This window comes from Vidua macroura, chromosome 1 (genome assembly GCF_024509145.1).
Source record: "Vidua macroura isolate BioBank_ID:100142 chromosome 1, ASM2450914v1, whole genome shotgun sequence".
NCBI classification, from domain to species: domain Eukaryota; kingdom Metazoa; phylum Chordata; class Aves; order Passeriformes; family Viduidae; genus Vidua; species Vidua macroura.
Window position 1 is genome coordinate 59,156,813 of NC_071571.1, and position 24,308 is coordinate 59,181,120.

Below are 24,308 nucleotides of genomic sequence, written 5' to 3' on the forward strand. Positions count from 1 at the left end.
GTAAGGAATTTGGATTTAAAACCTTATTCTTCAATTTTGTGCTGAGCTCCCCAAGGAACATATTCCTGAGCTTCAACTTCATATGCCCTGTTTCTGCTTTTTTTCCCTTTTTTCTGCTGTGGAGCTTGCAGCATGCAGTAAGATGTTCTTTCCACAGAAGTAAGCCTGAAATTAAATTATAAGAAAACGTAGGATTGGCCATGTGGTATTGGGGTAGTAGTATAACAAATATTATCAGATTTTAAAATTATTTTGTAATAAATATTGGATAGTTGGGAAGAGAGTGCTGTTTTGGAGGTTTGGGATTCTTGGTTTTTTTTACCTTTAACCAAAAGTAATGTCTTACTGGCATAAGATAATTTATTTGGACTGGTACTAAATGAATTTTTCTTGTGTATATATAACTACACAGTTGATTAAAGGTGAACTACAATTTTTGTCAGAGAGTGAGAATTACTCGAGATGGGATATATAAGGCATCTTGGTGAATAGTCTTAAAAGGACAGTCTTTATGTTGTATGACCTGTCAGCTTCAGATATTTGTAGTTATCTCATAGTTAGACTTATTTTTAATGGGTGGTTTGTTATTTGTTTGGGTTTACCTTTCAGAAGTGTTTTCCTCCCAAATTTTTCACAGATGAGCATCTGAAATCATGCTTGAGTACCTTTTGCAGAAAGGGGCTGCTTAATGTTGCAGTAACTGCTGTTGATAGGTGCTGCTGGAATACAAACTAGATTGTTCTGAAAAAAAATTAAATAGTTTCAGAGCTAAGCATCTAGAGCAAAACATATTTCTAGAAGGATTGCTTAAGGTGTAACTCAGTCTCAGTTTTAATAGGTTGTTACTGTTCATTTCCACTTCTGTGGGATTGCTGTCTTCAGTGACCCTGATTAATGCTATGGAGTTACATAGCAAAATTAAAGAAAGGATCTTAGCCATTTATTTTTCATTACTAGAAGTAAAGTTTCTTTAGAAATTCTTAATTCTACAAAACCTTTTGGAAGATCTCATACTGTCTTACTGAAAAAAAAATCTTTACAGTGTTTGGATTTGCTGTGACCATGTATTTTTTGTTACTTTTGCTTTAGAAAGCAAGCAGGTTTGATCATCAGCTCACTTCAATAGTATTTATTTTGCTATTTCCTTTAAAAAGGCATTTTGAATGTTTAGTCTTCAGTACAGTATCATTTTTGTAACAAATATTACTGGTAAATTACATTTTCTGGTAAAACCCCAAAAAGGAATTTTAGACACATGTTGATGTACATTAATTTAATCAGTCATATTTTTTTTGTCAAAATTCAGTAAACAAAGGCTTTCTGAAGCATTAAAGTACTTTGAATAAAACTTAGTTTAGAAGTACATGCTATTGACCAATGCAGTGTGTATGTGCACACTGAGACATTATGTGAGTTTATTATTCAGTTTACTTTGTATCTTTTTTTTTCATGCATGTAATATCTAATATTCTTGTAATTTCAGGAGTAGTGGAAACAGTGGTTTGTCCAAACCATTAAAGGAAGAGCCAGTAATCGACTACTTTGATGTCCAGGACTGAAGTGATTGATGTAGAATCATTCAGATGAATCAGAATCACATAGATTATGATACAGAAGCTTAGAGGTGAAAATACAAAGTTATTGTGCGAGGTGCTTTTTTATTATCTGTCAAATGATCAGTTGTTCAACATATTCATAATTTAACATCTAAAGTTAGATATATATGCTAGTTTAAAAAGTTAAGCATTTCAACAGTTTATGTAAGTGCATAATACCTAATAGTAATATGGGTTTTTAAATCTGGGTTTGGTGCAGTTTTGTATCTAATGTCCTGTCAGAATAATGTAGATTTTAATTGATGACTTTTAAGCAAGGGAACTAGTGGTAAGCAGATATATTTTTGGAATATTAAGAACGACAGTAAATCTCAAATATTTATTTTGATGTATCTCACACAACTTAAAATGGACTAGAAATAATCTGTGATATGAAAACTAGTTAGGATATTCTTAAAGTATTTTCATATTTTATTAATTCACTTCTGTGTTATTGTGGTAAATTTGAGAATTTGAGTTACTCTTCTACATGGAAAGAAATACAAAATTTAAGTATAAATATATACATAAATGCCTATTAAGAACACAGACTTGCTTTGGAATCTGAAGAACCAGTATTTGAGGAAGGTGAGGAATTAAAACTTACTCTAATTTATCTCAAATTTGATGTGTTTAAAAAGCAATACAAGCAAAAACAAAGGAAAAAACCCAAACTAAACAACAACAAAACCAACCCCACAACATGAGATTACTACTACTACTACTACTACTTTTTTATACAAGACCTTGAACAAAATCAGACTTCATATATTATTTTGGTGTTCTGTGCATGTTTTTATTGTGGTTTATATTTTTTTCTGTACTGTGCAAGCTTTAGATGAATGTGTGAAGTTTGGTTTAATTTTGTTATGAATTTGGAATAAAACTTGTAAAATTTGTAAGTCCATCTGCCTAAACTATTTGGCAATGGAAGATCTTTGTTTTATGGGAAATGCCATTAACAAAATAGGATGACGGTTTAAACCCTGAAAGACACCTGAGTGGTCTCATGATGGTGAATTGTTTCCAGGTCTTGATTTAAGATAGGTGAGTAGCTCTCTGGGAGAGGAGATTGTAGGTCTGATCAGAAGAGGTGGTACAGTTCTGAATTTGATTCGTATCTGTTCTCCTGAGGAGAAGCGTTTTTGTGTTAATAACTTTTGGAACTTTGACGCTGATGCACTCTGTTTCTTGTTCCTTGTGGCTGCTACGTGTAAAACTAGAGGTGAGTCCCCTTTACAGCATCAGAGGCTGATGATAAAATGGGGCTCATTATGTTGTAGTGTGAGATTTGTTGCCAAAAAATGAAAGGCATTTACTCATGCTTAGATTCACTTGAAGTTGTCATATGACCCTGAGCCTTAACCATGAAGCATTCCCTGGCTACATTTCAAATGAACAGCTCAAGAAACATGGAAGAACAAGGAGTAGAAAACTCACAAACCATATGTGCCCCCCAAATGTTTTGAAAATAAAATGCTTACTATTATTGTATATTTTTGTAGGAGTTTATTATTTCACATTTTTAAAAATGCAGTCTTAAATGTTACTAAGCATTTGAAATATTTCAGGTAAAACAGGTACCTTCAAGAGTGTTCAAGCTTTTAATTTGTATGTAGTGATTTAAATTTGCTTTACTTTTTTTGTCTAATACTTTGTGAACAGAAATGAAAATTAATTCCCTATGTCTTACATTGCCCTTAATTTCTTAAGCAAATTATGGTTTGATTCTACAAGGTGTATTGCTAAGTTTAGCTGAAGAAATAAGTTACTTCCAGGAATGTGTTTCTTCAGTCCATTCCGTGTGAGGACTGTATCTGTACCAGTGCTTGCAGACTAGTGCTGAGTCAATGTGGCCAAACAAAGACTATTCCTGGTTTTGGAACTCAGAGCTATGTTAATATAGCACTGATTTAAAGCTAGTAAGACCTCTAGGAAGAATGTATATAGTTATGCTGCAAAGGTGGGTTCTAGACAGGAGCTGGCACACATGTCCATTGAACTGAGTCAGATGCATGTATACTGGAGCACACACAATTGGTTTACTATAGGTAGACCTAACATTACAGAAGATCAAAGTGGCTTAGTTGACAGTAAGTAGAATAAAGGTGAAGCCTACTAACTATTCACAGTTAGTAGCCAACATGAATATAGCCAAAACCATCACATTTGTGCCTCTGATTTGAAATTTAAAACCTAAAATGTTTTTGTAGCATTATTTTCAGCTCTATTTAGTGGACTTTTTATCAGATTATGGCATTAACATAAAAACTCAACATCTTTGGTGAGACACATTTCAGCAGTCAAGTTGCCACTGCTTGTAATAAGAAAATGGAAGTAATCTCAGTTTCTCAAGCTAAGATTAATAATTATTACCAAATCTGTCCATACTGAGAAGTCATACTTCTTATCACTTGCCTCTTAACTATGTGAATGTTAAAACATTTTTATAGATATGTTCCACATTTCTAAATAATGGCTATTGGATCCATACCTGCAGTAATGAAGCAATTCACAAGTACCAATTTTTTTTTTTAAATGCATTTTAGTAACTTGGTTAAAAATATGATACCATATGTTTACCTGTGAAAGTGATTTTCCCCTCAATTACATAGCCTTAAGAAGGAATTAGCCTTAAGAAGGAATTAGCAAAGACTAACAGTGGTGCTGTTCTTTCTGTTTTGCTTTGCTTTTGCTGCAATGTATCAGTGACTTTCATATGGAATATGGAATAGAAATAAAGGCTGGAGTTTTGATATATGTGATAACTGAGCTTCATATTGCACGTGTGCCTTGTGGAAATATTTTTCAAATAGTTATTTTTAAAATCTGAGCTGGTGTTTACACCTTTTATCTAATAGAAAAATAAATAGATGAAAGAAATCTTTGCATCAGTGAAGTCAGTGGCAAAAATCATGGTGACATCACTGTAACTTATGACTTCAGCTTCAGTATGCTAGCAGTTTTCCACAGCTCTAAGAATAATATTGTCTCCTGTAAATATATTTGAAGAAAGTACTTCTCAGTGAACATCTTTTGAAATAACTTATACAATACCAGTTGGAATTCATGCAACTTCATTAAGTGCTTTTAAAATTGTGTTTAAAATAGGCAGATAGTTTGGCATTTGGGCTGTGCTGTTGCCTGTCTGTATAGCTTAACATATTTTAAATGTTATGAATATTCAGTATTTGGGTTTAACATAAAATTGTATAAGATACATAAGTAAACTTCAAGATCACTTGTTTCTGTGGCAGTTTTTACAGTATCTGCCTCAAAATGTGCAAAGTAATGTTTTTCTACAACACTTGTCATTTGTTGAAAGATTTATATTTAACTTGATTTTGTCAAGTTACTGATGTAAAATTACTTTCTTTACAAACCCAAAATAAATCTAAATTTAAAGTTCAGTGTTTTTGAATTGTTGGCAAACTTCATCTTGGTATTTAAGAGTTGGAAGACTGAGACATCACAGAGAAACAAGTGTAAAGATTTAAACGGAGATTTGGGAAGTTCCTTTTCTTCAAATTTTTAAATAAAATATGTGGTTTCCTGGAATTGAAGTGATTTTTAAATGAATACTGTGTGAAGAATAAAGCAAATAAAGAGGGCTCCCCAGAAAATGGAGAGTATGCTGCCTTCTTGAAATTCAGAGCTACAGGAGAGATGATTCTGGATAGAAATGTGCATTTTGGTTATATGAAAAACCCTTTATTATGTCAGCCTACATGCTACTTGTCAATAAAATACATTATTTTAACTTACGGTCCTTTCATTGTTGTTTGTTCACCATTAAGTGGTAATGGTGACTGTAAGGCAGATGGTGGGAGGGGAAGTGAGGACTAATGTAACATTAAAGTTCTGTGGGCATTAGATACAACAAATTCAGGATGATATATGAGGGGTGGAGGGATGATGTAAAAACTCTGCCATCACAGTTCAGTAAATGATGGGAAGACTCAAAAAACAAGCAGTCTGAAAAATCAGAAGTTTTAAGTAATTTGAACTGGCTCCTCCCTAAACTTTTAACCCAGGTCATGCATTTCCAGCAAAATCCTGACTTGATATTTCAGTTGAAGTGCGAGTTGACTCATAGAAATTCAGGAAGTGATCTGAGATTGAAGAGTCTTGAAAGACAGATTAAAACCTTTTAGCTTGCTACTCCAACTGCCTTTAAGTTTGGACTTTCAGGATATTTTTGGAAGATGAGGATGGCATGTTGCAGGTGTACAAGCATTGGAAAACATGTTAACTGGAAATTTTGCCTGAAATAAACACCTGCACTTCAGTTTGGTGTGTCATGGACTAGAGGGAGACCAAATACGTCTTCCTTGTTAGTGTGTGCAAACGGCAGCAGAAGATACAGTCAGTTTTGCTTTCTGTTCACTTTTCCATGTTTGGAAAAGGTTTAGATAGATACTATTGTTCAAATATTGGGTTTCAAGTGTTTTAGCCTTTGTAGATACTGAATTCCCAGCAGAAGCCTTCATTCATATTTAACAAATGCTGCTCTTATCCTTTACTAAAATGTTGAATTATTAAGATGGTTGATGTGCAAATTTTTATGTGTATATACTTACTACTTAACTGTAAACCAGAATATTAGAGCCATTAGAAAGGGCTTATGTAGAGAGGCTGTATTTTGGACACTCCTGAGCTTTAGACCAGGTTTCTTAGTGTTTGTCATCTCAAGATTTTTGAAGAAAGTAGTGCAGTGTCTTGAGCAGATGGACATGTTGATACTGTCCTGCAAGAAGCAAGGTCCCAGAAGGATCCTAGGAATCTTTTGTTATTATGCATTGATAATAATGCTGTTTCAAGCAATGTATTTTTATTATGTTTCTAAGTCAAGGTGTCTAATTTAGAGTTTCTATGGGAAATACATGTCTCTTTCAAAACAGAAAGTTTTTTTTATCACTGAAAGAATATTTTTAAGAGTACAGATCAAGGCATTTCACCTTTCTGGTATTTCAGACAACGCTTTTACCAATTTAGGTGCCATTATGAGCTACTGCTGCCTTCTTTGTAGTTCTTTTCAGTGAAAGGAATAGGAGCAAAATACATCTGTTGTGTCAAACTCAGCTATGCTTGCCCTTCTCAACATTACTTTCTGTGAAATGTTCAGGAACTCCCCCCTAGTAAATGGTTTGGTTTTCTGATGGATCTAATGTGTGCTTACTCCAGCATCCAGTCATCTTACTACATTCACATTTAAAGTGTAGAAAATGTATTCTAGTCAGAGAACTAGAGGGCTTGATTTGTAAGGAGATGTAAGAAACTAAACTAAAAGCATCAGCATAAAGAAAAATCTATCTTAATAGAACTCTTTTTAGATGCTAGTCAAAAGGCTGTCTTTCAAAATGTGTATGTAGGGTAAGTTAACATGTTTTACTAGGGAGCATTACTTATAAATCTAAGTTCTAGGAAATAAAAGCTGTGGTGAAAACTGTGTTGGATGTTGGATATCACCTATCAAACAGGACAGTCAGGAAAGTACATTCTGTCAATTCAAGGCACCTAGACAGCTTACCTTTTTTTTAACAAGCAATTCAAGGAATTTTCAGAATTTACTGCTATCACAGTAAGTTAGATGCCTCTTACAAAGAAATGCTGTTTCAGGAAGTACTAATAAAAATCTTCAGTCAGTGCAGTAACTCGTGGTGAGTACTGACTCAGATTGGTGTTAAAATTCAGTATGTTGGCATCAAATAAATAGGTGCCAAACTTTCTAGTTAAGCGTGATTGCTTAGGAAGGACAGTTCAGCAGCTTCAATTAAAGTCTTCTGCAATTTTAATTATATTCTATTGAAGTAGGCAGTGATTAAACAGGTATTGGATTGAAATATCAAATCGTTAATTTTTATATGAGGTGTATTTTTGGTAACATTATTAGGCATTTAAGGAGTGTATATCTTGGCTGTCAGCTGATATCAAATTACTTACTAAGTGAGTAATATACTTACTAAGAACTGATAAAGCCCCATATGAAGTTAATTTTTTAGTCCATGGTTTTCCTGTTTCTTCCAGTCCTGGCCATGAGAAAGTATTATTAATCTTCAGCCTAAATGTCTACAAAGCCATGGACCTAGAATGGAATAACCTAATGCAATTGTACAGGCTGGAGCTCATTGTCTTGATAGCAGCTTTATGTAAAAAGAACTGGGTGCCTGGGGATCCTGGTGGACAGCCAGTTAACTGTGAGTTAGCAGTGCACCCTTGTGGCAAAACCAGCCATGCACTCTGTCCTGGATTGTCATCACAAGCACAGCAGGTCGAAGGAAGCCATTACTCTCTTCTGTCAGCGCTTGTGAGATGACTTACGTAATACTGGGTCCAGCTGCAGGCTCTGCAGTATAAGAAAAGCCTTGACTGAAACAACTCAAGCAGAAGACCACGAGTTGGTCAGGAGGCAGGAGTACATGACGTGACATAATGGAGAGGTTGAAGGCACTGGATTTGTTCAGCCTCAGAAAGGAGAATACTGAAATCTTTACTTCTGTCCACACATACCTAACAGGACGTATAGAGAAGACAGATTCAGAGTGTACTGTAAAATGATGACTGTTGTAGATGTCGGCAAACCCAGTGGGAAGAATGATGATGTCTGACTCCAGTTCAGAAGGCTGAATTATTTCTTTATTATAATTATGCTATAATACATTAATATACTATATAAAAGAGGATACTAAAAACTACGTGCTACTTTCTCTAACTGTCATATCTAACTACTAACAACTCGTGACCCTGTTCACCATAGTCCAGACACAGGTGGATCTGATTGGTCATCAGGCCCAAACAATCCACCATGATCCAGCCAAGCAATCACTCTAGGTAAACAATTCTCCAAACACATTCCACAAGAGAAAACAAGGAGCAGAAATAGAAATAGTTTTCTCTTTCATTTCTCTCTGTGTACATTCTTGAAAAATCCTGAGAGAGAGAGAAATGTTCTTGCCACAGGTGACAGGAAATACAAATTGAAACATGAGACATTATGACTTGATACTTTCATGAGGAAGGCGGTAAAATACAGGATGAGTTTAGTCAGATGTGTTACAGAATTGTCTTCTGTGAAGACATTAAGAACTCAACTGTATGAGATCCTGAACAACCTTCTTTAACTGGACATGCTTGGAGTAGGAAATTGGACTACATTACCTCCCTGAAATCTCTTCCAACCAATATGATCCTACAATTCATGGCCAACCTAAAGAAGCTATGCTTTTGACTCAAATTTGTCCCTGAGCTTTAGCAGTTCTTTTTCTACATATAATGTTAGATGTCAAAGATGTGTGTAGAGACACATTAATAAAGTTCTCTCCATGTCTTTGCTGGGTTGTCTTGATCTCCTTGAGTTCCCTTTTGAACAGGCTGTTGATTCTCTTTATCATCTTAGTCTTTTTATTAATCTTTTTGAATGCAGCATATAGTCTCCAGAAATTATTAGCAATTCTATTAATATGCTAATATCTGTGCTACATTTTGGTTTTTTTCAGAAAGATCATGATTGGTTAATTGATAGAAGAGGTAATTGTGCAGTCACACTGAAGTGTTCAATGCTAATAGCTTCTTGATGGTTGTTTTGTGCCCAATTTGATAGCTCCTAATATTTTGCAGTTGTTCATTCTGATACAGCTTTTATAGTCTTCTAATGTTTGCCATTCAGTGGTTTTTTACACATATATGGGTAAAATATTTTCTTGTAGAACAGAAAGGAGTGAATGAAGGGAAATAAAGTTTCCATGTTTTCCTAGGATCTTATAATCTGTGTATGCAGTGTTGTAACTCAGTTATGATAAGGCTGTAATTTTTCAGTTGCTACAGATTCAGTTTGCAGATTCTGACTGTTACAGTTAAATTCAAATATTAATTTTGGGGATAACAATAAGAGCAGCAAATGTTAACATTTATTCTTTCTAAGTGAATGAAAAATTATTTTAGTGCTTCATAATATTTCTTTTGCATCAAAGAATGTATTAAATTGAAATAATTTAGAAACACTGGCTTGAAGAGAGAGCGCTTCATATTCTGAGATTAATGAAGCTTTCTTTAAGTGTTAGCTGATATTTAATTCCTTAATAAGGACATACTTTTAATGGCCAAACAGTTTCTGTCATCAAAAGCTAACTGAAGCAAGGTCAGTTTATTCTGTGGAATGGACATCTTAACATCTATATCAAGAAGTTATAAAAAGGGCTTGTTTTCAGAAGCAAAATGATTTGCAGTTAGTGTAGTGATAGATGTTTTCCTCTTCATATGAATAAAAACTAAAAACTGCTACCCTGTAAAATATTTTCAAAACATTATCCATGTCTATAAATTGAAAATATAATTATGTGAAAGAAATTGCTGTCAATAAAAACTACTTTACAACTATGGACATTTAGAGCTAAGACTTCCCCTTTTTTCTACTAATGTCACAGTTGAAGAGTGCAGTTTTGGAATTACTCCATAGCACACTAGTTCTAATCAGTTACTGGTTCCTCTTTGGGTGTTTAGTTCAAATTCAGTGCACCAGTAATGTCAGGAATGTTCTTTACTGGCTCTAGGTATTAGACTCCCTGATTGTTACTAGGTGGGAAGTTTGGCCATTGCAGGTGCAGAGTGGGAGTATGGGCCTCTATGAATCTATGACAGGAGTAGTTTTAGGAAAACAGATTGGGCAAGAGAGAGAAAAAGACATGGACTCAGAACATTACTGGTGGTTTTAATTCCAGATTTCCTGGAAGATTTTATTATACCTAGCAGTCTTTTTGTCATACAGATTGCCAAAAAAGATGGAGAACACTGGAAGAGTATGGGTTTGATTGATTTCTTGATGCTTGAAGATAAGAAAGTAGTAAGGAAGGTAGCATACATCTCTACCACTGTAGATGAATGACATGAAACTGGTCTGGAGTCATATGCATGGTATTGTTGAGCCTGGCATCCCCAGAATAGGTCTAAATTATAAGATGGCCAGGAAAAAGCAGTTAGGGCTGAGATAAAGGAGTAAGAAAGCAGGTGGGATAGCATATGTTCTCAGGAACAAAGGCATTGTCATTCCAGCAGCCCAGGAGTTCATGAGGTATTCAGAGAAGGTAGTGACATGGAATGCAGAAAATGTTGCTCTGGCATTTTCAGATAAAAAGGGCAGAAAGGCATTGCTCTGCTTCTGGGAGGAAATTGTCTCACAGTGATGAGAAAAGAGGAAGACAAAGTGAGGAAAGGGATGCATATTCAGTAGTATTCCTGAGCATATTGCAGCCAGGACAGCAACCAACAATATATTTCAAAAACAAATTAAGCTGGCCCAGGCATTTGGGAAATGTGGGCAGACATTCTGGTGGCACAGTGAGGGACAAAATAGCTTGAAATAAGAATGGGAGATTAAAGCAAGCATGAGCTAATGACTGAAGACTGATGAATGGAGAAATACAGGTGAGTTATGCTTGAAGTTCATGATTGCACCAAAGGTGAAGAGGTTTTGTACGGTAGACAGTGGAAGAGAGGAGAGATTGAGATGATATATTTCTCCAGACTCTTTACATGATGTTTGTTACACTTTGATGGGGCATCATTGATGAAACCTCCCTCCCTTGCCAAATGTGAGGTGGACACTCAACCAGAGTCTGTCTGGCCTGCTTTGAAGTATAAGATAAATCACAGAGGAGTGGATGGGAATATGATACACTAACAATCTAAGGGATTTTAGAAGTTCATTTCACAGTGGGCTCTGAGTTCTGACAGATTAGCCCAGGAGAAGCACAAAGTGCTTCTTGAGTCAAGCACCAGAAGACTTCCTGGTTTTAAGGTGGATATTGTGTTACGTAATAGCATGGAGTTACAACCTATCAAGAAACAGAAAAAAAATAATTTAGAGGAAAAATTTTGTTTATCCTTAAGACCAATGAATATTAGGGGGACCAGTGAATTCTGGTTGATTATCACTTGTCCTCTCACTGTATATATAAATTCCATGCTATTCTTGGAGAGCAGCCAGAGATGACAGAATGGATCCTGTGTTATCTCTGTGAGATACTGTTCCTTTCACTAAACATTATTCATACATTCCTGTGGTTATAGAACATCACTTACGAAAGACAGTAACTTAATACTTTCACTACTATTGATAAACCCCATGTGATTTTAATCTATTGAGATTTAAGTTCTAAGGCCAAGCACAGTGGTTGCTCAACAGCTTGTGCAGTTTTCAATGTAGATGAGCCCAATGTTAGAATTAACAAATTCAAAAGACTGCTCATGTTTTGGATTGTCCTAATGACTTTCTATTTGCTGTGCAGCACAGTAGAATTGTGGCTGGACTTCCGGTATTTACAGGACAACAGAAAAGAAGACAAATAGTATTGCTTGAATACACAGGGAGGGAAACTCCAGGAAACAAATTTCTCACTCTTATTACTGGAATGAGAGGACAAGCATTTGCACTTAATTAGCAATCCTATGAAATTCTTTAGTTTTGCTGCCATGGGTAACAACCCTAATAACCATGTAGTATATGCTACAACAGTGGTCTGGGTCATCTTGAGGCTGAAAAGCCAGACTGTCACATGAGGAGAGCTGTATTACAGAAATCCTTATGAGACCTGAAGGGCTTCTCATAAAACACCACATGAGCCAAGGCCGTGAATTGAATTTCAAGTTTCATTCTGAGAATGCTGGTTGTGGGGAAGCATCCTTTGCACACAGCTGTGGGGGAGATGACAGCTTGTAGGACTAATTGTAGTTGTCCTGGAAGCTTGTGATTTTGTTTGATGTTTCAAATGAAAATACTAAAAAGACTAAGAATGAAATAAAGACTGTACTGTTAGACCATAATTACTAATTATCAGAGAATAATTACTGTGGAAAACCAAGGCTCTGGATTGCAGTCTACAGACACATGGTCTGGAGACTACAGTTACCGCTGAAAACCCAAGGATGCCAAAAAATAGTGGGGTTTTTTGCAGAGCTGAAGGCCATGGTTGTTACTGGGTATGGAAGAGTAGCAGGCAAGGGAGAAGGCATAAAAATGCTGGTGTTGCAAATACTCTTGGCCCTGCAAAACATATAACATTGTTACAACAAAGACTGCTCATTAGTTAAGGCTAAAAAAATCTGCATCTTGAAAGAGAGTGTTTATGGCAACTGTCAGTTCCAGAAATGGGACTGAGTCTGCTGGGCAGTGGATGTGTGTCCTTCTAGGAAAGGAGTTCCTGGAAGGAACACCCTGGATACTGTGCTTACCTTATAGAACTGGGGGCTATACCCATTGTGAACAAGTTTACAATGACTGTATGTCTGCCAGGAGAGGCCACTGGCAGCATACACTATTGCTGAGGGGGTATTTAAAAGCTCAGTGTTACTTTTATACCCAAATGTAGCAGAGGAGGTAGAGCAAGAGGCATCTGTGGAGGATATGCAGCAATGTTAACAGCACATCAAAGTGTTCGGAGCTAAGCAATATGTAGAAGAATAAAGATTTGTACATTTAGGTATCATTATTGGAATTATATGAAATGTTTTAACCACTCATGCCAACTGTTCGAAACTGGTGATTATGTTCAGCTTCATCTTGAAGCTCTCAACATGTACCATCCTCCATATTCTTCCACTACTAATTTAAGCAATATGAAAGCAGAAGAGTTTTAGACTGCATCAGTACCTCTCCTACAGAGTAAATGAGTTGTGGTTTTGATCAGATTTTCCTCTTGGCTATCATTACAACAAAAGAAGTTGGAAGTATAGGATGCAGAACTGTAGTCCATCTGCCGCTTTAACCATAGTCAAAGAGGTACTTTTTAATTAAGCTAAATAATGGTAACAATAATCTTTGTTTTGCTGAGAGTCTCACAGGACTTAGAGAAGTGATGGATCTGATGTACATATGTAAATTTGTGCAAAAGAACTGCCTCACAAACTGGGGTGGACTGTGCATAGGAAGGTCATACTGATTGATATATCCTTGCTTGAAGACCCACTGCATATTATATCATGGGGGGGAAAGCGTTGGGGTATTTTTAAGCCAAACGGTCACCATATGTCTCCCAAGACCTCCTTCCTCCTTTCACATGATCAAAATTATCATAGGGTTAGGGAGGTCAGAAGGTTACTTAGGGCAGGAAAATTTTGTGCTGTATTTGTATTACAGGTAGTAACTGTCTATAAAGATATATTGCTAGCTGTACTTATCACATGACTCTGCAACTAATGTGAATGTGAAAGTAATTTGCCCAAGCTGCAGACTGATGTCTGGGAATGTTTGCAGAAGCACAAGGTCCTGGCTGTTAAAAAACAAACTGTTTATTTGGCTATGATTTTTTCATGAGAAATGAAAAGTTTGCATGGAAAACATCAAAGATAAAAATGCTAAAAAAGTGAAACATATTATGGACAGATCTGTAACCAAAACAAAACCTGTGCTTCATTCCCATGTCAAAAGAAAAAAGAGGCAGAGAAGTGCTATGTTTTTGATGACATAAAGTGTATGCAGGAAAGTAGGACTTCCAACTCTTATTTAGTACCATCATACTCAAGTCCCACACTATTCCATACAACCTCATTAAACACTTCCCCCTTCCCATTCTTTGATATAATACAGAGATATTGTTCCCTTAGCCTATAGACCACCCCTGCAAAATGTCTATAAAATATGTTAAAAATGTCTATTGAATTAATTTAGTCCATTACTTTGGGCTCTATTTCTTGCTGCTTATTACTGGGCACCAAAGCCAACTCAGGTCAAGTCACTGCTTCCCGTAAGGCTTCTCCTCAATTGCCTCAGGTCGTTTCTGCTGTACTAATTTCTGTACCACACAATTCAAATCATAGTTTACAACCATTTAAAGGTATATCCATTACAATCTCCATCCCTAGTCCTTTTGGGTCAGGTTATAGTGTTTTTAACACTGCAATGAACTCCTACCCTTGTCCGCAGCCTGGCTAAAAACAAAGGGTTCCCACTAGAGTCCACTGCTGGTGTAGTCCACCTCACAGTCCTGCATGGGCTGCAGGAGATAACTGCTTCACCATGGTCTTCACTGTGGGCTGTGAGGGAATCTCTGCTGCCCCTGCTCCAATCTGGGAGCACACCCATGGGACAGTCCTCAAACTTCTCCAGTGTGGGGCCTTTGCACAGGTTCCACTTCTTCGCTAACTGCTCCAGCAGGGCCCCTCATGAGGTCACAAGGCCTTGTCAGCAAACCTGCTCCAATCACAGCATCTCATGGGGTACAGCCTTCTTCAGGCATGCACCTACTCAGGTGTAGGGTCCTCCATGGGATGCAGGTGGGTCTCTGCTCCATCTAGACTGATTGATGTCATAGTCTATTCAGCTGAAGTTCACACTGGAATTCCACCTGTCCAGTACAGCAACACAGAAACAGCAGCGACACCCTGGCAATCTGCCAGCCCAGGTATATCACCAACGCTTTTATCAAAATGTTCCCAGGTACAATACAGGGAGATGATAAGCAGTACAGCAATACAGCAAGCAGCAAAAGCAGAAAACAACCACTAAGGAGCACTAGACTAATGTAAGTCATGGAAGGGAGCCCCATGGCAAGCACAGGGACCTGCTAATTACCAGCTAAGCAGCACTAATAGCTATAAATTAAATTTAGCACATCCCAATCAAATCTGTCTTTATCTTAAAGACATTGTACCTCACATTGGGTGCCAAAAAGGACCATCATGGCTTAACCCCAGCCAGCAGCCAAGCCCCATGCAGCTGCTCACTCACATCCTTGCCAGTGGGATCAGGGAGAGAACTGGACAGGTAAAAGCTAGAAAATTAATGGGTTGACATAAAGACAGTTTAACAGGGAAAGCAAAAGCCACGTACACAAGCAAAACAAAACAAGTAATTAACTCACTGCTTCCCAAGGGCAGGCAGGTGTTCAGCCATCTCCAGGTGAGCAAGGTCCCATCATGCATAACAGTTACTTGGGAATACAAACATCATCACTCTAAACATCCCCCTTTCCTCCTTCTTCCCCTAGTTTATATAATAAGCACTATGTCATATGGTCTGGAATATCCCTTTGGTCGGTTTGGGTCACCTGTTCTGGCTATGTCTCCTCCCAATTTCCCATGCACTTCCAACTTCCTTGCCAGCACATCAATACAAAAAGCAGAAAAGGCCTTGGCTCTGTGTAAGCACTGCTAAGCAATAACAAAAACATCTCTATTATCATAGAGTTTGATTGATTTATTCAGCATAAATCTAAAACATAGTCCAATACCAGACACTGTGAATAAAGTTAAGTCTATCCCAGCCAAAGCAGCACACAAGACATGTGCTTTCATTTTCATGTTAAAAGAAGTTAGAGACAGGAAAGTACTATGTTTGTAATTATATAAAGTGTATACAGAGAAGTGGGATATATGTTCCAAATTATACTCTTTCAATGGAGTTAGCAACAGGACCACAGCAGGATGCTGTCTGCCGAGCCTATGCCCCTCTCTACCCCAGTTTCTAGTCTGCTAAGAAACTTGCAAACTTCTTAGCCAGCACCAAAATGCCCATGGTCACCACCATGGGCATTCTCCCAAAGTAGGCATTTTTCTTCTGTTTTTCCATTTTATTGTGCAATGTGGCCTGTATCTTGCTGCCCCAGGAACTGCCATGATCATCCTGGCATCTTGGGTCAGGGTACACAGGGTCTCTTGATCAGACTCACAGGACTAGCCTCTTTGCATGGGGCAGAGCTAGCTTGGTGTCATGGTTTGACCCTGGCACAATGCCAGTGTCCTGAAAATACACCTTCCCCAAATGACCGCTGTGAGATGCAATCAGGAACAGAGCAGAGCAGGCTCAAGCTTAACAACAAAGGAAAGAACTTTATTAAGCTACTACTATGATAAAAGACACACACTGAATCCAGAATGAAAACTTTCCAAAACATTTCTCCTCCCCCCACCCAAACTCCAACAAACCACAGTGAGACACAACTTGGACCCTCAATCAAGTTACCACCCTTCAGATAATCAATACTCAGTCCATCAAGGGAGAGAGGAGTCTCTCTTGCACCATAGACCCCCCAGGAAACACAGTTGCGACCTCCTGTGTTTCCGTGTCACACATGGCACTGCCCGGAGAAAATCTGCCATTGTGACACGCTCCTTTCCATGTCACAGTGCTCTCACCACCGTGTATGGACTAAGACTACTCATAGGGCTCCTTTAAAGATGCTTTGCCATGGACCAAAAGAACAACAGTTCAGTTTCTCATTTTCGGGACAACAGTCCCCCCCCATTTTCTCTTCCCCTGGGGACAAGGGTGTCAAGAACAGTGATCTTCTTCTTCCTGGAGACAGAGGGCACCACCACACCCTCCTCATCACTGCAGCAGGTCACTCTCTTGGCTCCAACCATTGCATCCCCCTAAAAATGCAGTCTCTGTTGCAGGAGAAATTGGTTCAGTCTATGGCTATACAAGAAAAGTCCAGCCAAAAGCCACTCCATCATCTCCTCCCACCTAGGATTTGTTCTTCTAACATCTCAGGTCCCAGACTGTCTCTCTTCTTTTTCAAATCGAGGAGGAGTAGCATTTCACAAAGCTTTCACTGTCCAAGAAGGGGTTAAAAGTATCGGGCTCCCAGCACGGCTGAAATCTCAGCTGCCCAGAACTCCCAACTCCCATGGCTGGGCACCTTCCCCTCCCCACTCTGCTTCACTTTCTCCTCTGCCGGCAAATTTCCAGGTGCCTTCAGGCTCTCTGTCTCTTTCCCTCTGGGGGTGGGGGAAAAAAGTCATCTCAGTTGTTCTCCACCCTTCTGTCCACAGGGGCTGGCCCGGCTCCAGTCCCTGCACACCCTGGCCTACCTCTCCCAGGCCGCATGGCTTCGTCTCCCCCACCCAGCCTGTGGCTGGGTGGGGAGGTCTGCACTGCACTCTGACTGGAACCAAAGAGAGGGTTCCCCTGGGCGTTCTCTGCTTTTAGCCCCCTATGTTCACAGAGATGTGTCCAATGCCTTCAGTGGTCACTCCAAGTGTCAGTATCCAAACCTGACCATTGATTGGTTTGACCCCAACTTCTTGAGAAAATTCACTTCCCTGTCAAACCATGACACTTGGGGATTTCTTGGTGGCCTTCTAAGACTGAGGCATAATCCTCTTGCATGTTCTAACTTGGTACTATACCCATATGTTTTTAAGGTTAGGGGAACTACCTCTTAGACTTCTATTATTACTGCTAATATTGCACTAATTTAAGTGTAAAATCTGTAGACAGCGGTCTTGCAACCGCTGTTGCAGTGTCACAAAAAAAAAAAAAAAAAAAAAAGATTGAATCTACACATTTCAGGAATACCAGAGGAAAGGCAACTCTTCTCCCTTTCTTCCCTCCCCTCACTTGGATCAATGCTGCATCTATTCCCCAGCGTTTCCAGGCTTCCCACTCTCTCAGCTAGAGAGAAAGTCACTAATTTCTGTCCATTCAAGCCCAAATACATGCTATATAATTATGACAATTGGTTCCTCTCAGTCTAAATCTATGTAATCTTTCTTGTGGACAGTTTATTTCACCTGTGCTCTTTTATTCCATTGTGAGGCTATGTGTTCACAACGTTTGTGTTTAAAGGGGGACCTTGCAGTGGTTTCTGAGCTAATTGTGCAATTTCTGACTCCTTTTTCTGCCTGTTTCCCTGGGTTTGGCAAGATGATCATTCAACTCTGACTAAAGAGGTATTTCAGTCTCCTTATTCAAATCCTATAGGAATTATAACTAGATTAATGTATCAGGTTGTGTATATACATACTTTATACACTTCATACATTATAAATTATATACATATACATCAGGTGATGAAGTCTACAGTAACAGTAATTTTATATATCTAAGCCCTTAATATTTAAAGGAAAAATGTATTCTTACAGGCAACAAAATGTCTAGAGTGGGAGTGACTTAAGTCATTTTTTCTCTCCAGATATATGTTTTTTATGTAGCAGAGTGATGAGCTGAAAGTTAGCACATCCTAGTTCAAAATTATGCATAATTTCCTTGACTGGGGCCAGTTTCTTGGCTCCAAACCGAGTCTTATTTCATGAAGAGTTACAAGGCTTTTCTCAGCACACAGCCTTTTCATACAGTTTCCCAAATTTCCATTTAGAAGACAGCTCAAAGTGTAATGCTTTAAAGGATGCTTCAACTCAAATTAGGACTTTCCTTTGCATTACAGCATAAGCTTTATTCCTATAAAGCAAAACTGGCTGATGTTGAGAGCTTATCTCTAAAGAAAAGCTGAGAGAACAGGTTGTTGTAGAGATGTAGACAGTTTTTCTAAAATCAATCAGCATTTCTTAATCAGTTAGCTTGCAGCACACAGTCTCTAGATAAGTGTGATCAAAGTCCATATAGCAGGCACAAACTAACCTGTTTTCCTGGGATCCACACTAGTATGTGTCACTGAACAACAGTTAAATTAAAAAAAAAAAATCTTCTAAAGCCTGGCTCTTGTTCCTATGTTTTGTTGTCACCAAAAGATGCCATTTCCCCACCAGTTGCTTCTCTGCTTCAAACCTGGGTGAAAAGTTTCCCTTGGTTCTTAGTTGGAAACATGTTATTTTATGCGTGCTTTACTTCCTCAAGCTGAGAGGTACTGTCCAACTATATTGCACTGAGTGACAGTATTCAACAGTATGGAGACACTGAGGCATGATTAAAAAAAAATCCACAGAGATTACGTTTTCCCAAATATTGTGAAAATTATGATTTTTAATAAACAGTAAATCTAATAAAGTTTTTACACTTATTTAGTTGAAAAAATCTACAAAGAGAATAAAGTAACGCTGGTCAGTATTTCAGCATGACAAGGTGTATCATATTTTTGTCAATGTTCAAATTTGAAGCTGTAACTGTAGCTATTATAGTTTACAGAAAGATTAGCAGTTCTGTATTGATTTGCAAGATCATTATGTTGGCTAGCTTCCCTGATACATAAAAGATATTTGCTCTCTTTATTGAGAAATAATTGGTCAGAATCAGCTTGTTTGTGTAGACTCACTTCACTTCAGACAAAGCAAAGAAGGTCCTAATTTTGCCCATGTCCTCTGAGGGTCCTCATTCAGCAGACATATTAAAGAATATGCGATTTAACAGTCACCAGTCGGTTAATTAAAAAGAGAAGGTGAAGCACCTAGTTTTACCATAATAACATGCTATTTGGAGTACTCCAGGAAGATTCTAAGTATTTATTGCCTAAAGGGATTCAGCTATGCTATTTGCCATGTCCCAGAATAACATCCTTAATGAGTATGCAAGAAACTACCCCCCACCCTTTCTACTGAAAACATAATACTGTCCAGCAGAGAACTCACTCTTCCAAGGAGTGTATATCAGTGTTGCTGCTCAGTGATGAGGGCTCTCACCAGGCAGAGGGACTCCTAGCATTGAGTTGAGCATAATTTCCCTTTGGAAGAAAAGAAATGTAATTGGATTATGCAGGGGTTTTTCTGTCAAGTACTCTATGTCAGCAGAATAATAAAACACAGTTAAAGCAAAAATAATATTAACTTCTATTGTATCATCTTAGTGTTTTTACCTGCCACTCATATGACAAAGTATTGTTCTTTAAGCAACTCTTTACATTTTTTATTATGATTCTATGTTCTCCTCACTTATTTGGCATTATGAAACTAGTTTCACAATTCATTTAAATCTTGGCAATTATTAACCTACAGTGCTTATGTTGCAAGTCAGCTCAATTGTGTATGCTAGCAGATGCCATTGGGAGGATGGAGAGGGCATACATTTTGTCAGAGAACAACTTAAAGAGATACAAGTGTTTTAAATACTTTCATTATGTTTTCCCTCCCTCAGTTTTCCCTCCATCAGAGTAGTGGTTCAGCAACGATGAAGAGGAACAGGTGTATGTGAAAGTCATGTTTGTGTAAGCAATTTCTTTTTCTACTTCAGCCTGTAGAGAGGTTTGCACTGCAGTCTTTTTAGTCAGTAAAAATGGTTTATTTTGTCGCTTCTGTAACTAATAAAATTTGCTCCAACTGGCACAGACTGTACAAGTATGCGTATTCTAAGGGTGCATCTTGACAGTTTTGTCATCTTTTCCACACAACAGCCTCTCAGCTCATGGAGTAAGTGTCATGGGTTGGTGCTGGCACAATGCCAGTGCACCCATGCAAACATATTTTTCTCAAATGAGTGCTGTGAGACAGAGCAGAGCAGGCTCGAGCTTAGAAATAAAGAAAAAACTTGATTAACCTACAACTATAATAAAAGGAACACACAGAATTCAGAATGAAAACCTTCCAAAACATTTCTCCTCTCCCCACCCAATTTCCACCAAAACACAGTGAGACAAAACCTTGGAACCTCAATCAAGTTACCACCCCTCAGATAATCAATTCTCAGTCCATCAGGGGAGAGAGGAGTCTCTCTTGCACCATAGTCTTCCACAGGAAACACAGTTGAAACCTCTGATGTTTCCATGTCACACATGGTACCACCTGGAGAAAGTCTGCCATTATGACATCCTCCTTCCATGTACAGTGCTCTCACCACTGTGCATGGACTGAAACTGCTCATAGGGTTCCTTTAAGGATGCTTCACCAAGTACCACGTAACAACAGTTTCTCATTTTGGGCCAACAGCCCCCCCATTTTCTCCTCCCCTGGGGCTGAGGGTCTTGAGAACAGAGATCTTCTTCTTCCCTGAAGACAGAGGGCACCACCACACCTTCCTCAACTTTTCTCTGTTTACTCTCACTCCTGCACATGACGTCACTCACTGAAACAGGCCACTCTCACTCCTGCACTCTCTTGGCTCAAGTCATTGCATCCCCCTAAATGCAGTCTCTGTGTTGGGGAGAATTGGTTCAGAATTGGCTATACAAGAAAAGTCCAGCCAAAGGCCACTCCATCATCTCCTCCCACCAAGGATTTCTTTTCCATCTTCTGACATCTCAGGTCCCAGACTGTCTCTCTTCTCTTTCAAATTGAGGAGGAGTAGTGTTTCACAAAGCTTTCTTTGCCTAAGAAAGGGTTAAAAGTCTCAGGCTCCCAGGACGACTGAAATCTTGCAGCAGGCCGTTCAGAACTCCCACAAAACCCATGGCTGAGCACCTTCCCCCCACTTCTCTTTCTCCTCTGCCGGCATACTGCTGGCACATGATATCAAATTTCCAGGTGGCACAGGCTCTCTGTCTCTCTCTCTCCCTCTGCGGGGGGGACAAAAACCTCTCAGTTTTTCTCCACCCTTCTGTCCTGCAGGGGCCAGCTCGGTTCCAATCCCTTCACACCCTGGCCTACCTCTCCTAGGCTGCATGGCTTCCCTTCCCCTGCCCAGCCTGTGGCTGGGCAGGAGAGGTCTGAACTCTTCACTGACCGGAACCAAAGAGAGAGTTGCTGTGGGAGTTCTCTGCTTTTAACCCACTGTGTTCTCAGAGGCGTGTCTAATGTTTTCAGTGGTCATACCAGGTGTCAGTATTCAAATCTGACCACTGATTGGTTTGACTATAACTTCCCAATAAATCTCACTTACTTATCAACCCAGGACAGTAAGTGAAATGGTATGTCAAGTGGACAGAGAGGGAAAGGATAGAACAGTTAATTCTGCAAGTGATGTCGAACAATGCAACAAGAATGAACAGAAATTAGTGCTCACAGAGTTCTAAGACAGCAGTGCTGTAATAGGCATGTTAACAAAGGCTTAGCCTTTTTCATAGCGAGAGATGACTATCATTGTTTTATCACCAGGAAAGATAGAACCTGTTTTTATTAATACTCTATTAGTGTTTCCTATATCGCATGGCAAACTACAGGAGCTAGACTTCATGACATCTCCATACCACACAATACTGACACAGTGAGGCAAAAGTAGAAAAGAGAGAGCAGAAGTAGAGGCTGGAGGCAACAGATATTTTACCAAGCTTTCTAGTTTCCTCCTATTTTTCTTTGTTGAAAAGCAAATTCTCTTGCACCTAGTTGGTGCGGGCTAGTGGTTGCGTTTTTACAAAATCAGAAAGAAGTAGTGTGTGAAGAACCTTTGGAGGTCATTTAGTGTAGGCTTTTAAACTAAGGGCAAACTTGAATGGTAGAGCAGGGCCTCATTCAGAAGAACATCAAGGAACACTCAGGCCTGTCTGCTCCCTTTGGTAGAGGAGCCAAACCACAATAACAAAAGCTAGTACAGTTGGAGATTCTCCAGCCACTAGTTCCACAGTGCCCAAGTGAGACAAGCAGGCCAGCCTCTGGATAACAAAGCTCATGATGAAGCAGAGCTGTGATGGAACTTAAGGCAAGTACAACCATACCATAGACCACACAGAGACAGAAGGCCCAGGCCTAAATTTAAAGGGAGTCCCTAGATCCAGGGACAGAGAATGTGAAGGTAGAAGTGTCTCAGGTGAGGCTGGTCAGCGCAACTTTGGCCAATTAGTATATTCAGGGTCTTTGAGAACATATCACTAAGACAGAGAAGGATAAAAACAATACCTTTCTTTGATAAATTTCTTCTTAAATGAGGATACTAAATGACATAAGATCGCTCTCCAAAAAGAGGAAATTCAGCTCTGCTGGATGGAACAAATCAATCTGAAGTCACAAAAGAAATTTGCCTGCTGTGGCCCTTTCAATGATCCTGCTGGACAATTAAGCAACATCTGGAGTTAAAATACATAATATGGTTTCTTTGCATCTATTTTTCCTGTAACTTCTAATCATTGACTGTTGGTACTGGTCCTTGAGACAATCTTTATCCCTTACTTTTGGGGGAATTTGTCAGCTTGTCTGCCAGCTATCTTGCATTCGGAAATTTCTTCTGTTGACCACTGTAAGTTACTGTCTAGAAAGGCAGAATGCCTATTCCAGGTGCCAGTGTCAGAGAGGCCCATGTACCCACCTTTTTGCTTTGTTGTTTATCCATCCCATCTTTACAAAAAAATAGACAATATGCAGGTTTTCATAAAGTAAACTGAAGCCACAAATTTAAGAAATGCAGCTGTCATAGCACCTTAATAGTCTACCCAACCTCATGGACTAAAAAGCACCACAAACTATCACGATGTAAACTTATTACAGGCCCAACTCAGTCTGAGGATTTCTACAAAGCTCAGCTATGAGTTTTTTTGCTTTAGCAAACCAATATAACTTTTGAGTTTCACTCTTTTTCCAGAAGCCACAAGAGTTTACTGAAAGATGAAATTGTCATGCAAAGGCTGCCTGTGAGCCAACAGCATTGCTCTGCTAGCAACTCAAGTATAACCAAGTATGTGCATTTAATGAAAAATGGCTCATGAAAGGATTACAAAGCAAATCTCAATCTCATTAGAAACCTGTGTGGTGATATCAGCACATGCTCTGGTATATCATTCTGCAGTAAACATGCTATATTGTAAATATTTGTGCCACCCCGCCTAGTTTCCTCAGCCTTTGGTTAGTGAAAATTTATATATCTGCTGAATGGAGGAATAGTTTTTGAATCCAGTTGTGTTCCCAGCCTTTTATAACTAAAAAATACTTGCCACTAATTTTGCAAATATTGTTCAATAATTATACGTAGGTTTTGATTTTGTGATGATATCGTAACATGCTTCATATTGTAGGGGATACAACATCAGAAATAACCCATCAAAGGATCCTCCACTGTTCTCTTATCAATGCATTTATTATTTGTCCAAGGAGTCAACCACGCTGCTTGATGTTATTATTTCAGTAGCATTCCACCTTCATACCAGTTTGTGCTTGTCTATCAGCATGCTCTAATCCTGGAAGACAGAA

The 24,308-nt window shown here is 38.6% G+C and overlaps 1 protein-coding gene and 1 long non-coding RNA gene across 4 annotated transcripts in view; one reads left to right on the top strand and one right to left on the bottom strand.

Moving 5' to 3' along the window:
* Nucleotides 1-5,359, top strand: part of NFX1 (nuclear transcription factor, X-box binding 1) — a 97,817-nt gene extending 92,458 nt beyond the window's left edge. For all 3 annotated transcript variants that reach the window (XR_008439989.1, XM_053994411.1, XM_053994627.1), the window contains one exon: nt 1,484-5,359. Coding sequence is in view for 2 of the 3 variants with exons in the window: in XM_053994411.1 (XP_053850386.1) it covers nt 1,484-1,559 (76 nt within the window). In the remaining variant the exon portion in view is untranslated. The remainder of the gene's footprint in view (nt 1-1,483) is intronic.
* LOC128816785 (uncharacterized) lies at nt 8-14,866 on the bottom strand. Its single transcript, XR_008440021.1, has 3 exons — nt 14,500-14,866; nt 603-741; nt 8-165 (listed from the first exon to the last, which is right to left on the bottom strand). It is a non-coding gene; the product is annotated as an uncharacterized LOC128816785 (long non-coding RNA).
* Between the last annotated feature and the right edge of the window lie 9,442 nt (nt 14,867-24,308).